Source organism: Callithrix jacchus, chromosome 4, assembly GCF_049354715.1.
Source record: "Callithrix jacchus isolate 240 chromosome 4, calJac240_pri, whole genome shotgun sequence".
NCBI lineage: Eukaryota > Metazoa > Chordata > Mammalia > Primates > Cebidae > Callithrix > Callithrix jacchus.
The window spans coordinates 51,714,323-51,730,361 of record NC_133505.1 but is presented as its reverse complement, the minus strand read 5'-3'; the positions used below and the strand labels follow the sequence as shown (position 1 = coordinate 51,730,361).

The window sequence follows — 16,039 nt, the reverse complement described above, 5'->3', positions numbered from 1 at the left end:
TAAAGCCTAATGTAGGATTCTGAGGAGATACTGGGCCGCCCTTGACCTTTTCTTCTCTAGAAGGACAACAAATATCATGTTTCCCCATCCCCTGCATAGACTGAGCAACCCAGTTCCAGGACCTCCTAGCCTCAGGGCAGATCGAACCCCTGGGGCAGCCGGCACTCCCTGGGGTTGGCAGCCACCAAGGAGTCACAAGAAGGAGAGAGTATTTGGGCCAGGAGATTCCCCAAAGGGTGTTCGTGGCCCATGCTCACTGCCAAAGCTCACATTACACCACATCGTATCACTCCCTAGGCTCCCGGTCAGATGCCCCAAAGCAGGGTGAGCCTCCTTTATGGGGAAGTGGGCGCTGTGGGAGCATGGTGGGACCGGAGCTTGTAGACAATGGAGCAGCAGCCTGACTCCTCAGCCTCCCCATTCAGCCTCCCAAAGCATGTGTGAGAAAGGCAAGGAGGAGAACCGCAATGAAGTGAAGGAAGAGTTGGCAGGGAGCCGAGCAAAGCTGAATTCTAGGGAGGGGCTCAAAATCATTTCAACTCAAGGCCCAGGAGTCCTGGAGGGTGAGGGCTCTGCTGGCAGGCATGGGGGAGCAGGGAGAAGGTGCCAAGTTCCAAGCTGGGACCGGTTTGGTTTAAGAAAGGTGTACATGACCCCAGAGGAGGTCCACTGAAAAAAAGAGCTTAATGCTCACCTCTTTGGGGAGCTGCCTCAGCAAGGGCCTATCTGCTCTGTGCACCATCGGAGCCCTCACTCTGTCCTGCTGGCTTGTGGATCTGGTCAACCTGCAGACTCTGGCCGCTCAGGCTCCTGCATCTCTGAACCCACCCGGAAAGTCTGTTTGGCACAGAGATGCCCTGTGATTGTTTAGTGGTGGTTGACACTGTGGAATGGAGGGAGGAAGACTGGGCAGAGCTGGAGGGCTGGGAGTTCCCAGGTTACCAGTGAAATCACTCAAAAAAGAGAGAGGGGCAGGAAGGGAAGATTTAGAAAATAAGCAGAATGCTGGGTGGGAACCTCAAGGTGCTGGTGTCCAGGAAGGAGACGGGGAAAGAGGAAGAAGGAAGAGTGAGAAGCCAGAGTTCCTTTCTTCTGGAGACAAAAGCTAAAGGCAGGATTTCAGAGCCAGGAGGGGACAGATTCAGACTCAAGGGAAAAAATGGCATGTCTGCCTCTGGGGTACTTTAAACTCTGGGGAGATGGGAATGTCTTCTAGTTTCCTTTATGGTTTGCTTGTGCGAGTGCAGAGGAAAGGGCAAAGGTGAGGGAACAACAACGGAATCTTGGTCTCACAGATGTCATCTCAGTTAATCCCCAAAGGCTCCTGACAACACAGGTGAGGAAGGTCATGTGAATCTCCATTTTGCACAGAAGGAAAACTGAGGCATGTTGCGTGCAGTATTTTGCCCCACATCACACTGCCAGTTAATAGCAAAGCCAAATCTGGGCTCGGTGTCTCACGGCTGTAATCCCAGCACTTTGGGAGGCTGAGGTGGGCAGATCACCTGAGGCCAGGAATTTGAGATGATCCTGGCTAACATGGCAAAACCCTATCTCTACTAAAAATAGAAAACATTAGCAGGGTGTGTTGGTGGGCGCCTATAATCCCAGCTACTCAAGAGGCTGAGGCAGAAGAATCACTTGAACCCGGGAGGCGGAGGCTGCAATGAGCTGAGATCATGCTATTGCACTCCAGCCTGGGCAACAAGAAAGAAATTTCGTATCAAAAAAAAAAAAAAAAAAAAAGCCAGGTTTTATTTAAACCCAGGCAATCAAATGCAGAATCCATAATGTTACAGAAAGTGTGGACCCATCAGCATTAAGCGTGTGAGTGCTGAGATTCAAGCCCAGCTCCGCCAGGCTCCAAAATCATTGCTAGAGATAAGTAAGGAAAACTCAGGACAGCCAAGACATTTATGACACCTACTTCCCAATTTCCCAGGGTGCCCCGGGGTATTTCTCTACCACCTTCATTTCCCAGTAGAGCCTATTTCTCCTGCTTTAGTCCCCTCCTTCCTCATTCAACCCCCCACCCATTACAGAACCTCCATAAGACAGGGAACTGGGTGTCTTCACCACCTACTCCACCAACATCCCTCCTCCTTTGCACCACTGCTAGGTCTGACTTATCTGTGAGACAAAGTGACTAGGCCCCTGATACTTTGAGGGTGTCCATGAAAATGGTTCAATTTATTTAAAAATCATAAGGGAGGCCAGGCACAGTGGCTCACGCCTGTAATCCCAGTACTTTGGCAGGCTGAGGCAGGTGGATCACTTGAGGTCAGGAGTTCAAGACCAGCCTGGCCAACATAGCAAAACCCCATCTCTACTAAAAATACAAAAATTAGCTAGGCATGGTGGCGTGTGCCTGTAATCCTAGCTACTCAGGAAGCTGAGGCATGAGAATTGCTTGAAACCGAAAGGTAGAGGTTGCAGTGAGTCGAGATCTCACCACTGCACTCAAACCTGGGTGACAGAGTGAGACCCTGTCTCAAAAAAAAAAAAAAAAAAATCAGGGAAAAAAATGAACCTTTGGGTTAAAGAGAACAATCTAGTATATAATATTAACATATTCTTCTTTGTACCATTACAGTCATAAAATACAATTTTAAGTACTTTCTTATGGAAGAAGAGGCCCATAAGAGTCATAATATGGCCCAGCCCACAGTCCAGTAATAGGAATAATCTCTCTATCTCCCCTTTCTCCACTCCTGCTAAATTTGACATGATCCCAGCCCCTGCTGAAGGACCTCCCTAAACTAGAGGAGAAATATGACACACCAGGGTCAGCACTGGTCCTTGGGAGGAAGGAGACCTGGTTTACTGATCAGCTCTGGGTGACCTGGGGTGAGTTCCTTAAACTCTCTGAGCCTCCAGTCTTCCTCCTCTATAAAATGAAAGGAATTGGACTAGAATTGGTCACAAAGGCTCCTTCGGCTCAGTGGTCCTGATTGCTTGGATGGGCTGATTCTTGGCAGACAGACCTGGTCCCACCTACTAGTCGTGGAAACTTGGCAAATTAGCTAAGCAATTTCCTCAGTTTCCACATCTGTGAAATGGGAGTAATACATGGGGATACAAATCTACTTGGTAAGTTCTTGAGATAATGCACATAAAGCATTTTGCACAGTGCCTGGCCACGGTAAAGGCTCAAAACAAATGCTAAGTCTTTATTACTATTATTGTTTGCTATTCTGATTCTGAGATGCACCCTTCAGGATGAGTAAAATGTTATTATTTTATTTCTTTTTTTTTTTAGAGACAGGGTCTCGTTACGTTGCCCAAGCTGGATTTGACCTCCTGGGCACAAGTGAACCTCCTGCCTCAGCCTCCCAAGTATTGGGGATTGATTGATTGATTGACTGATTTTGAGGTGGAGTCTCACTCTGTCAGCCAGGCTGGAGTGCAATGGCATGATCTCAGCTCACTGCAACCTCTGCTTTCTGGGTTCAAGCGATTTTCCTGCCCCAGCCTCCCAAGTAGCTGCAATTACAGGCACCCACCACCACGCCCAGCTAATTTTTGTATCTTTAGTAGAGATGGGATTTTGCTATGTTGGCCAGGCTGGTCTCAAACTCCTGATCTCAAGTGATCCTCCTACCTCGCCCTCCCAAAGTGCTGGGATTACAGGCGTGAGCCACCATGCCCGGTCCCCGTATTTATTTTTAAATGTCACGTCTAGTGACACTGATCCCTATTTTCTCCTGGCCACCGAGATCTCTGGGCAATTTGCCTTGGTTCCTGAGCCTCCCACCTCAGTGCCATCCTCACCAGGAATAGGCTGAAGGGAGGCATGTGGACCCTCAGCCTCTCTAGCTCTCCAGGGGTGGGGATGGGAGGTGGAAGTGAGGAGAGGTCAGCATGCTTGCTCTCCCCGAAACTCCCTCCTCCGTTTCTCTCCCCACTCATCTTCCACTCATTCTCTCAGAAAGCACAAAAAAGTTCCAGCCCAAACTCAACATGTGTAAATACTGACTTTTTCTCACCACTTCAGTGCAAATGCCATTCTGTCTCCAATCCGCCAGAAACTAAGCTCCAAGACTCTCTTTCCTTTTATTACCGCCCTGGCTCTTCCTCCCCTCAATTTCTGTCCCCGTACTCTCCCTCTCAGAAAGTCTCCTCTCTGGGAGGTAACCAGCCCCTTTCCTCCTCTCTTGGAACCCCTAGGATTCTCCTCCTCTTCATCCCTTCCACTCCCAACCCCAGTCCCAGAGACTTCTCTGAAAATGCCGCCACCATTGCCTCTCTCTAGGTTTCTAGGGGACCTGCACGGCCAGCGGCTGTTGCCGTGGAGACCCGCCTGCACCCGGGCCTCACCCTTCTCTCCAACCCCGCACCCCCGTGAGCTGAGCCTCCCCCTACTAAAGCACGCGGGCGCGCACACGCGCAAGCACACACGCACACACGCGCACACACACGGATTCGGAATATACCTGACCTCTTTCTCCCTCCCCTCCTCCTGGCTCCCCACTCCGGTGCAGACCCACAGGCTCACACACGGGTTCCCCCCACACTCCGACCACAGTCATCCTGCCCCCACAATGATAAGAGGACACCAGAATGCTCTTAAGTGACGGAAAAAGGGAGGTGATTTACTGTAGGTCTCGTTCCCCAAGCTACCATTCCCGCAGCCCTCAAGCGCCTCCTCCCGCGCCCCCTCCCAGGCAGGCCCGTCTCCCGAGAGGCTGAGACTACAACTCCCAGCAGGCCAAGCAGTCAGAAGTCCCGGGCTGGAGAAGCAGGGCACGCCGGGAGATGGAGTCTCGCCGTGCTGCACCTGCCGCAGGACCCGGCGAGGGGAGGAGGATAGATGGAGAAGATGGAGTGCGGGTGCGGCGGGAGCAGCCTGCAGGGCCTCTTTCCCCAAACCCAAGCCTTTCTGTCCTCTGTGGAAGCGGAGGGACACATGCTCGTCCACTGCCCTTCTCCAAAGTCCGTCGGAGAAGGCTCCCTCCCCCATCCCTCTGCCTCCTCCCTACACCGGGCTCTGCGGCTCCTGCCCAGACATCCAACCAGGAGTTGTTCCAGGCTTGGCCTGACCAACGTGACCTAGCGGGGAGAGGGGTGAGAGAGGGCGGGGCTGGAGAGAGGGCACTGGGAGAAAGCTATTGTCCACATGTGTTGGCAAAAATAATGACCTGCAAGCAGTATGCAAATGAGCTTAGAGGGACCTCCCTCCTAGGGTAGGGGAGCGGAGGGCACCGGTTTTAACAAGTCTCCAGGTCCTCGCCTCCCTCCCCGCTACCCTCCTTCTGCCGCGCCGGGTCACTCACTCACCACCTTCCAGCGATCCTTGACCACGTAGTTGGCCGGCAGGATGTCGGCCTGCTCCCCTCCCCCACTCATGTTGGTTTCGTCCTTAAGGGCGGCCGCTAGGCACTGCATCCGCCAGCCAGAGGGAGGGGTGTCCGCAGGGCCTGCCCTGAGGGGGCCATCTACCTAGGGGAGTGCGGAGGGGCTGTGAGAGCGGGCCGCGGACCCAGGACCACCTGGCAGACATGGAGGAGAGGAGCTCCACTCCTGCCCCGCATTCTTCCTGGGCCCACTAGACAGATGCTCCAGGAGTTACCAAGGGAAACATTGTGTAAAGGCCAGTGCAAGGGAAATACAGACTATGAACTGGAGATGTTTAAAATCAGCAATAGGACACACATGTTTACCAACAAAGAAGAGGAAAATGACAGCGAACAGGCGGAGAGGAAAGAGACATATACTAACAATGCCAGGAAGACTTGCTAAGAGACTGGGACCCTCTTCCTTGTAGGGGAGAACTGGGCCTTGGGGAACCCTCTCCCTGCAGGGGAGTCCCTGTGCCACAAAATGTCCATGGAGCTGTGTAACAGAGGCTTAGTGAAAAAGGAAGACCTGCCACCCAAAGGGTGACCTGTGGGAGACCCACACCAAAGTGACCTGCTAATCAACCCTGGGAGACATGGTAATCAAGAAAATGAGGGAAGTCACTAAAACCCCTTGAGGGCCCTGCTAACTGAGAGGGATGCAGGTGCTGAGAGGCACACACCTCTCAGGGAGAGTTGAACCCACTGATAAAGCCATGGGGTTGGGAGGTCAGAATATGAGAGATGGGGTGAACACAGGTGATGGACTCAAGACATGGATTTCAGATGGACAGCAGCCTTGTGATCACTCCAGAGGGACAGCGGTGGGCTGAATTGGGGAAGGGCATAAAAATGAGAGGGGCCTAGCAGAAGGCAGGAGGAGTGACAGGGAACAGCAGGTCTGGGTGGGCATGGAGTGAGAGAGTCTCTGACCACACCTTTCTGGGTCTGCTTAGGAATCAACAAGAAAGAGCACAGTTCTCCTCAAATTAGGATAGGTAGAAGTTGAATATCAGGGAGAGCTTCCCAGTGGTGAGGGTTGGGAAAGCCAGGCACATGTTACCAGAGAAATACGTGTGTGTGTGTGTGTGTGTGTGTGTGTGTGTGTGTGTGTGTGTGTATCTGTGCATGTATCCTTCTGTGTGTATGTACGTCTTTCTGTGTCTATCTTTTCCATGTGTCTGTGTGCTTTTCTACATGTATGTATGTGTCTGTATGTGCTTGTGTGTGTTTTTTGTCTGTCTGTGTGATGTGCATGTGTGTAGGCAAGGGGCCAGAAGAGATGACTTTCTGAGATCTCTGCCAACCCAGGACAGGATTTGGAACCAGGATATTGTCCTGTTCTCTTTCCCTCACACTTTTTACAAGCACACTACTGTGCCCTCACAATGACCCTGGAGAATCGCAAATAGAGAAAGAAGGAAGTTACTTAGGCTATGGTTTGAGGGATGCGGGTTGGGGTGAGAAGGTAGCTAAAGAGATCTACAGATGGAGTAGAAACAATATAAACCTGCCTTTCCTTGGGATGAGATAACGTCCCAGGGCTCCTATGTCTAAACATCTGCCATAGGGGACAGGGTGGGACATGAAGGGGTGAAAACCACCTTCCAATGTCATGATGTGCCATGGTGGACATATGGAGAAGGGGTCTTCATGGAGAGGGGTGCTGCCGCTCTTTTTCTCCTTCTTCAAATGACTAAGCTGAGCTGTGTCCTCCAACCCTTACACCGTCAGAGCATCAGGACTTCCCTCCTTCTGCCAAAGTGGGATATGGGGCATCAGGAATTTGGAGGGCAGTGAAGGCAATGGCGGGATGAAGGGAGAGGTAGGGATGGAGGTTCTGGAATAAAGGTGGAGGAGACAGGTTGAGGACAAGACTGAAGAAGCAATTGAACTGGCAGGAGAGGGCCTTCAGAAGTTGAATTGGGTGAACTCTGGACAATGGATCTGTTAGGTTGATTAGGAAAAGTTGTGTACTGCTCCCATTTTATAGATGAGCAAACCAAAAAGACACTGGTAAGGCAGAACAAGGGAGAGGGGAGCCAGGAAGTTAAATGACAGTTACCTGCCTCTCTCACTCCACCACCCTTCTGTCTGCATCCGAGGACTACACTCAGCTCAGACTGGGTTGGATGATACAAACACGGAACACTTGGCTGCCCTGTTACTGCCACCTCAGGCCCCTGTGTGTGCATGGAGGCATGGGTACATGGTGAGGGCGAGGGCTTGTGCAGGAGTTTGTATGAATATCTGTCAGAGAGTGCAGGTAGGAGCATATGGGGCCAGTGATGGTACACAGAGGTACATGAAAGTGGTGGGAGCTCATGATGTCCTGTGAATACAAGTGTTGATGTGTAACTCTGCAAGGTGTTAGCAGGTGTGTGTGGGAAGCTGGGAGCCTAGGTAAGAGGGGTGATGGAAACAGGTGAAAGAGGTGTGGAGGGAGGCAGAGGGGAATGACAGGCATGAGGAGAGACAGGATCAGAGGAGGGGGTTGGGTAGAATAGAGACCAGTGAGAGATAATGATGACAGGTAAGGAGGTGACAGGACACGGAAGGGATCTCTGGGCATAGTTCAGGGGGTGAAGAGATAGGTAAGGAGGCAGGAGGGAAGCATGGAGGGACTGAGGACGGGGCTGAGGTTACGGAGACAGCCGAATGACTTGTCAGGGGTGACAGGAGAGCCAGAGTTGAAGCCATGGGTACAGGGGACAGAGGTGAGTGGGGACGAGCAAACTCCCTGGAGGACGGGCTGCGGAGAGAGGTCTGTGTGCTGGGGGCAGGGAGCGGCCCCAGGCCTCCGCGCGGCCCAGGCGGTGTAGGCCAGCGTTCCAGCCCAGCGTTCCAGCCCAGCGGGCGGCGACGGCGGAGCGGAGGGCAGGCCGAGAAGGCTGCGCAGGGAGGCGAGCCAGGCGGGGCCCCGAGCCCGCGAAGGAGCCCCCGCCCCGACCCCAGCCCGCCCCGCCCCGCCTCACCTGCTCTGTGCCCGCTGCGGCTGCGGCTGCGGCGGCGGCGGAGGCAGCGGCTCGGGGCGGCGCATCCCCCAGGGCCGGGGCTGGGCGGGGGCGGCTCAGTGCGGCGCAGGGCGACCCGCTCCCTCCGGCGGCGGCTGCGGCGGCCTCCGGACCGGGACCATCCCGGCCCGGCCCGGCCCGGCCCCGATCCTCCTAGGGCGACAGCGGCGGCGGCGGTGGAGCGGGGAGCTGCCCACAATGCACCGCGCCGCCAGCATCAGCACCAGCCCTGACATCACCTCCCGCCGCCCGCTCTGACATCACCACTCCTCCTCTGACATCACGTTCCGCCGGCCCAGCTTCGCTCTCCTCCAGCCCTTGGACTCTCAGCTGTCCCGCTCCAGCTCTCAGGTTCCCCTTACCGCTCTCTGCCACTCACTTGACTCCATCTCCCAGCACAGTCCCATCACCCCTTACCTGTTCCCAACAAATTCAGCTGTCTCCATCACCTTTTATCTTCCCCATTCCCATCATGTCCCTACAATTCCTCACCTGACACATCAGTCTCGCCTGATTCCCCACTCCATCCTCTACATGTTTATATAGCTTTCCTCTTAACTCATCTCCTCACCTGTACCCATCCTCCCATACCTCCCCATCACCTACCTCTTCTGGGGCCATCCCGCACTCGCATCCACCACCCGTCCCCTGTAATTCTCACCTCACCACATATATGCTTTATCTTTTGGCTCAACCTGTGTCTCTCTTTCTTTGGCCCTTTCTTTCATTCGTGGACAAACTGCCATTGGTTTCTACTGCTTACTGGATAAGATGCACACTCTTTACTGTAACATCAAAACATCTTGCCAGCATGGACCCATTACTCTTCTTCTGACAGGCTGGATTACTTAACAATTCAACATTCCAACATTCCTCAAACAACAAACTCTGCATGCAGTCTGTCTCTCAGTTTCTTCCTTCTATTTTTTTTAAGACAGGGTTGCCCAAGCTGGAGTGCAGTGGCACAGTCTCAGTTCACTGCAACCTCTACTTCCTGGACTCAAGTGATTCTCCAGTCTCAGCCTCCCAAGTATTTGGGACTATAGGCATAAGACACTATGTCCGGCTAATTTTTGTATTTTTTGTAGAGACAGGGTTTCACCATGTTGCCCAGGCTGGTCTTGAATTCCTGAGCTCAAAGCCATCCGCTCACCTCAGCCTCCCCAAAGTACCGGGATTACATGTATGAGCCATTGTGCCCAGCCAGTTCCTTCCTTCCTTAATGCCTTCAACAAATGCATACAGAGCAACTTCAGTAACAACAACAATAACAACAGGCCAGGCACAATGGCTCACGCCAATAATCCCAACACTTTGGGAGGCCAAGGCAGCAGGATCACTTGAGCCCAGGAGTTCAAGAGCAGTCTGGACAACATAGTGAGACCTCACCTCTACAAAAAATTTTAAAATTAGGTGGGTGTGGTGGTTGCATCTGCAGTCCCAGCTACTCGGGAGGCTGAGGTTGGAGGATCTCTTGAGTCCAGGAGGTCGACACTGCAATGAGTCATGATTATGCTACTGTGTGCCAGCCTGGATGACAGAGAGACTCTGTCTCAATAACAACAATTGCAGCAGTCATTTACTTCTGCCAGATACTACAACTACTTTACATATGTTAATTCATTTAATCCTGATGACAACCCTATGAGGTAAGAGTACTATTGTTATCCTTTGTTTTACAGATGAGGAAACTAAGATACAGAGAGGTTAAGTAGTATCCATTCAGTTACACAACCAGAAAGTGGCCAAGCTGGAATTCAAACCCTGGCTCTGGAATCCATGGTCCTAATCACCATGTTGGGAGGAAGGACCATTGAGACTGCAAGAATAGTCAGGGGAGGTTTCTTGGAGGGGACACTCAACTGTAATTTGAAGAATTAGTAGAAGTTTGCCAACAGACAAGTGGGACCAGGGCAGAGGGTGAAAGAGGCTTCCAGGCTGAGAAGACAGTACACGATGAGGCTGGGGCAGCCGTGTGCAAGATCATGAAGGATCTTGTGTAGGGTGCTAAGAAGATTAGATTTTATCCATTTGGTTTTTGGAAGTGTAGTGGATACTGTGGAGAGCCATTCAGAGCTCCCTTCAGAATCTAGCTACTCATTCTTTCAGATATGAGATGTTGAAGGCTGTTTTCAGCTGACCTGTTCTCTGGGAATTGCCGTTGGCCAACAGAGCTGCCTCATCCAAGATCATGCTCCCTTCCTGGGACATCCCACATCCAATAGATGAGTATAAAGTCCTGGCCCCTTTACCTCAACTGGGACACCTCTGAAGGGACCTCCCATTTTCAAAACTAATAGGGATAGCTGAGGCTTCCACTGGGACTACATCAGAGCTCAACTTCCCCTTCCACGCAAGCTTGTCTTCTTCAGTCCTCCACAGAGGTTGATTACCAGAGTACTTCCCAATAAACTTACTGCAAGATCATCTCTGTCTCAGAGGCAGTGTCCTGGGGAGCCTGATTTTCAGTAGGAAACCCCACTGAGGAATTTTGAGCAAAGATGAGACATGGTCTGAATGGGTTAGAATTCTAGTTTCTTTTTTGTTTTTGTTTTCAGCACTTCAAAAATGTTTCTCTGTCTTCTAATTTGCATTGTTTTTGATGAGAAATTTGCAATTATCCTTATGTCTGTTCCTCTGTAATGAAATGTGGTTTTTGTGCCTATGTTTTAGTTTTTGTTTTGTCTTTTGAGATGGAGTCTCGCTCTGTCGCTCAGACTGCTGGAGTACAGTGGCGCTATCTAGGTTTACTGCAACCTCCACCTCCCAGGTTCAAGTAATTCTCCTGTCTCAGTCTCCCAAGTAGCTGAGATTACAGGTGTGCACCACCACATCCAGCTAATTTTTGTTTATTTTTAGTAGAGACAGGGTTTCACCATGTTGGTCAAGCTGGTCTCAAACTCCTGACCTCAAATGATCCGCCCACCTCAGCCTCCCAAAGTGTTGGGGTTACAGGCATGAGCCACTGCACCTGCCCAGCCTAACACCTCTGGTCTCTTAAGAGTTTCTCTTTGTCACTGGATTTAAGCTATTTGATTATAATGTGCCTTTTTTTACATAGTTTTCTTCATGTTTCTTGTGTTTGAGTTTGTTGAGATTCTTGTATCTATGCATTTATAATTCCATCAAGGTTGGGAAATTTTTCAGCCATTCTTTTTTCTTTTTTCCTTTCTTTTCTTTTCTTTTTTTTTTTCTTTTTGAGATGGAGTCTTGCTCTGTCGCCAGGCTGGAGTGCAGTGGTGCAATCTCAGCTCACTGCAACCTCTTCCTCCCAAGTCCAAGAGATTTTACTGCTTCAGCCTTACGAGTAGCTGGGACTACTGGTGCCTGCCACCACACCTGGGTAATTTTTTTTATTTTTGGTAGAAACGGAGTTTCACCATGTTGGCCAGGATGGTCTTGATCTCCTGATCCACCTGACTTGGCCTCCCAGAGTGCTGGGATTACAGGCGTGAGCCACTGCGCCTGTCCTCAGCCATTATTTTCATAAATATTTTTTCTGCCTTCCCCTTTCCTTCAGGGACTCCAATTACTCTGTATATTAGGTCACTTGAAGTTGTCCCACAGCTCACTGATGCTTTACTTTTGCCCAGCTTTTTTTCTCACTGTGTTTCATTTTGCATAGTTTCTATTGCTATGTATTCAAGTTCATTAATCTTTTCTTTTATAGCATCTAATCTAGTATTAATCCCATCCAATGCATTTTTTTTTTTTTGGGGGGGGAGGACAGAGTCTCACTCTGTCTCCATGATGGTGTGCAGTGGTGCAATCTCAGCTCACTGCAATCTCTGCCTCCTAAGTTCAAGCAATTCTCCTGCCTCAGCCTCCTGAGTAGCTGGGATTACAGGAGTGCGCCACCACACCCAGCTAATTTTTGTGTTTTCAGTAGAGATAGGGTTTCACCATGTTGGCCAGGATGGTCTGGATCTCCTGACCTCATGATCTGCTCTCCTTGGCTTCCCAAAGTGCTGGGATTACAGGCATGAGCCTCTTAGTTTTTTCTTCTAACTTTTTAAACATACGGAATAATTGTAATGACTGCTTTAATATACTTCTTGTTTGTTTTGAAATAAAGTCTCACTGTGTCACCCAGGCTGGAGTGCAGTGGAGCCATCTCAGCTCACTGATTCTGTTGCCTCAGCCTCCCCAATAGCTAGGATTACAGGCACTCACCACCTCACCTGGCTAATAGTTGTATTTTTAGTAGAGACGGGGTTTCACCATGTTGGTCAGGCTGGTCTTGAACTCCTGACCTCATGATCCGCTCGCCTCAACCTCCCAAAGTGCTGGGATTACAGGCATGAGCCGCCTCACCTGGCCTCTACTAATTTTATCTAAATAATTTCTAGATTAATTTCAACAGATTTTTTTTCTTACTATGGGTCATATTTTCTGCTTCTTTCCATATCTAGTAATTTTTTTTTGAGACAAAGTCTCGCACTGTCACCCTGGCTGGAGTGCAGTGGCGTGATCTCGGCTCACTGCAACCTCCCCCTCCCAGGTTCAAGTGATTCTCCTTGCCTCAGCCTCCCAAGTAGCTGGGATTACAGGCGACCGCCACCAAGCCCCACTAATTTTTTATATTTTTAGTAGAGACGGGATTTCACTATGTTGACCAGGCTGGTCTTGAACTCCTGACCTCGTGATCCACCCACTTCAGCCTCCCAAAGTACAGGAATTACAAGTGTGAGCCACCACACCAGCCTATATCTGGTAATTTTTTACTGATGCCAAACATTGTGAATTTTATCTTGCTAAGTCTTATATATTACAGGGATATAATCAGCAAACTTCAGACTGAAGGAAACTTCAGAATGAGAGCGAGGAAAATTATATGGGGGAAATGTATATATACCAATACAGACTTAAAAGCCATGTCAACCAATCATAATATGTGGACTTTATGTGGATCTTGATTTTAAACAAATAAATTACAAACATTTATAACATTTGTAAGACAAGAAATTTGAACACTAGTTGAATATTTGATATTAGGAAAATCTTAATTTTTTTAGCTATGATATGATAATAATATTTTAGTTCCTAATAAGATGGGGTCTCTATATGTTGGCCAGGTTGGTCTTCAACTCTTGGCCTCAAGCAGTCCTCCCACTTTGGCCTCTCAAAGTGCTAGGATTACAGGCATGAGCCACCACACCATTGGTTACATTTTTAGTGACAAAGAGTTATCTTTTAGAGACATATATAAAAATATTTATAAATGAAATAATGTAATCTGAACTTTGCATCAAAATAGTATAGTAAGGAAATTTAGTATGAATATAGATGAAACAAACAGGCCATAAATCAATAATAATTAAATTTCATGCTATTTTCTCTACTTTACAGTTGGCTTTATTAAAAACAGCTTTACTGTTGCAAATGGCAGGATTTCGTTCTGTTTAAAAACTGTCTAGAAAGACGCCTGCTTTACGACATGCATTGCTGCAGGCCCTCTGCACCTGGTCACGATTCCACAATGTACCACAATAGTAGCCAGAAGCAGCACTGGACTTTCTCCGGTGAAGAGCAGCTGGCAAGACTGCGGGCCGATGCCAACCGAAAATTAAGATGCAAAGCTGTGGCCAACAGGAAGTTTCTTCTGAATGATCCAGTCTTTCTTGAGCCTCATGAAGAAATGATACTATCCAAACATGAGGGGGAAGAATGGACTGATGACGACCTGGTAGAATCTCTCTGACCATTTGAAGTTCAGTTGTCAGTGCTAATTAATCCAGAGAAGTAGGAGGCATTTCAAACGTTTAACTTTATTTAAAAAGTATAATGTGAAAACATAAAATATATTAAATTTTTCTATTTGTTTTTTTCTCTTTCACAGTAACTTCATGTAAAATAAAACATCTTCAAAAGAGCAAAAAAAAAATTCCATTACACACACACAAACACACACACGTAGTGCCACCACATTCAGCTAATTTTTTACATTTTTTGTAGAAGCAGGGTCTTGCTTTTTACCCAGGCTCATCTCAAACTCCTGAATTCAATCAATCCTCTCACCTCAGCATCCCAAAGTGCTGTGATTATAGGCATGAGCCACAGTGCCCAGCTTACTGTAGCTTTATAATATATTTTGAAATCAAACATGAATTAACCCTGGAGGACATTATAGGGAAATAAACCTGTCACGGAAGGACAAATACTGCCCGAATTCAACTGATGCTAAGGATATATAACGGGCAAACTCAAAGAAGCAGTTCAAGCCTGCTGAGAAAAATTGGCCAGGTGTGGTGGCACCTGCCTGTAGTCCCAGCTACTTCGGAGGCTGAGGTGGGAGGATCACTTGAGCCCGGGGGGTCGAGGCTGTAGTAAGCTGTGATGGTGCTACTGCACTCTAGCCTCCAGTGACAGAGTGAGACCCTGTCTAAAAAAAACAGCTTTCTGTCACTCCCAAAATGTTTCCTGGACCCTCTGCAGGCAACTCCCACTCCCACCCCCAGCCCTAGGCAACAACTGGTCAGCTTTCTGTTTCCTGGACATATACCTTTCCTGGACATGTCAAATAGAATCATATGATATGTAGTCTTTCGCTATTCTCTATGCCAGTATATAAATTTGACATTTTTCATGATAAAAACAATTTTTGTTTAATTGAACAATGACTTATATTTGTATAGAACTTTATTTTTTATTTTTATTTTTAAATATTAATGGAATCTCTTTCTGTCACCCAGGCTGGAGTACAGTGGTGCGATCTCAGCCCACTGTAACCTCCGCCTCCTTGGTTCAGGCAATTCTCATGCCTCAGCCTCCCGAGTATCTGGGATTACAGGTGCCCACCACCACACCCGGCTAATTTTCATATTTTTGGTAGAGACAGGGTTTCACCATGTTGGCCACGCTGGTCTCGAACTCTTTACCTCAGGTGATCCACCCGCCTTGGCCTCCCAAAGTGTTGGGATTATAGGCATGAGCTACCATGCCCAGCCAAGCACTTTATTTTTATTTTTTTTGAGACAGAGTTTCGCTCTTGTTACCCAGGCTGGAGTGCAGTGGCGCGATCTCAGCTCACCGCAACCTCCGCCTCCTGGGTTCAGGCAATTCTCCTGCTTCAGCCTCCTGAGTAGCTGGGATTACAGGCACACACCACCTTGCCCAGCTAATTTTTTGTATTTTTAGCAGAGATGGGGTTTCACCATGTTGACCAGGATGGTCTCGATCTCTTGACCTCGTGATCCACCCGCCTTGGCCTCCCAAAGTGCTGGGATTACAGGCATGAGCCACTGCGCCCGGCTAAGCACTTTATTTTTAAATGGACTTTAATTTTTAGGCTCACAGTTTTAGGTTCACAGCAATACTGAGCAGAAGGTACAGAGAGGGCCAGGCGCAGTGGCTCACTGGGTGTGGTGGCACATGCCTGTAATCCCAGCTACTAGGGAGGCTGAGGCAGGAGAATTGCTTGAACCTGGGAGGTTGCAGCGAGCTGAGATCAGCCACTGCACCCCAGCCTGAGTTACAGAGCAAGACTCTGTCTTGGAAAAAAAAAGAAAGTACAGAGAGTTCCCACAACATGTATATTTGTCTATGGGTTTGGATAAATATATAATGACGTGTACCCACCATTATAGAATCATGCAGGGTAATTTCACTGCCCTAAAAACTCCTGAGCACTTTGTGTTTTCTTTTCCTTTTTTTTTTTAAGATGGAGTTTCACTCTTGTCGCCCAGGCTG

General features: G+C 49.0%; 1 protein-coding gene and 1 long non-coding RNA gene across 6 annotated transcripts in view; one reads left to right on the top strand and one right to left on the bottom strand.

Annotated features, from left to right (window-relative positions):
- TTBK1 (tau tubulin kinase 1) overlaps nt 1-8,557 on the bottom strand; it is a 44,925-nt gene extending 36,368 nt beyond the window's left edge. For 3 of the 5 annotated variants that reach the window (XM_078369203.1, XM_078369205.1, XM_035295697.3), the window contains exons 1-2: nt 8,312-8,552; nt 5,278-5,439 (exon numbers count right to left, since the gene is read on the bottom strand). In XM_078369203.1, coding sequence (XP_078225329.1) covers nt 5,278-5,385 — 108 coding nt within the window. In that variant the 5' untranslated portion in view covers nt 5,386-5,439; nt 8,312-8,552. Of the gene's footprint in view, nt 1-5,277; nt 5,440-8,311 lie in introns of all 5 variants that reach the window. The other 2 variants (XM_035295698.3, XM_078369204.1) reach the window with 2 other exon arrangements.
- A 4,383-nt stretch (nt 8,558-12,940) lies between these two features.
- Nucleotides 12,941-14,162, top strand: LOC144582149 (uncharacterized). Its single transcript, XR_013534224.1, has 2 exons — nt 12,941-13,063; nt 13,700-14,162. It is a non-coding gene; the product is annotated as an uncharacterized LOC144582149 (long non-coding RNA).
- Nucleotides 14,163-16,039: the final 1,877 nt, after the last annotated feature.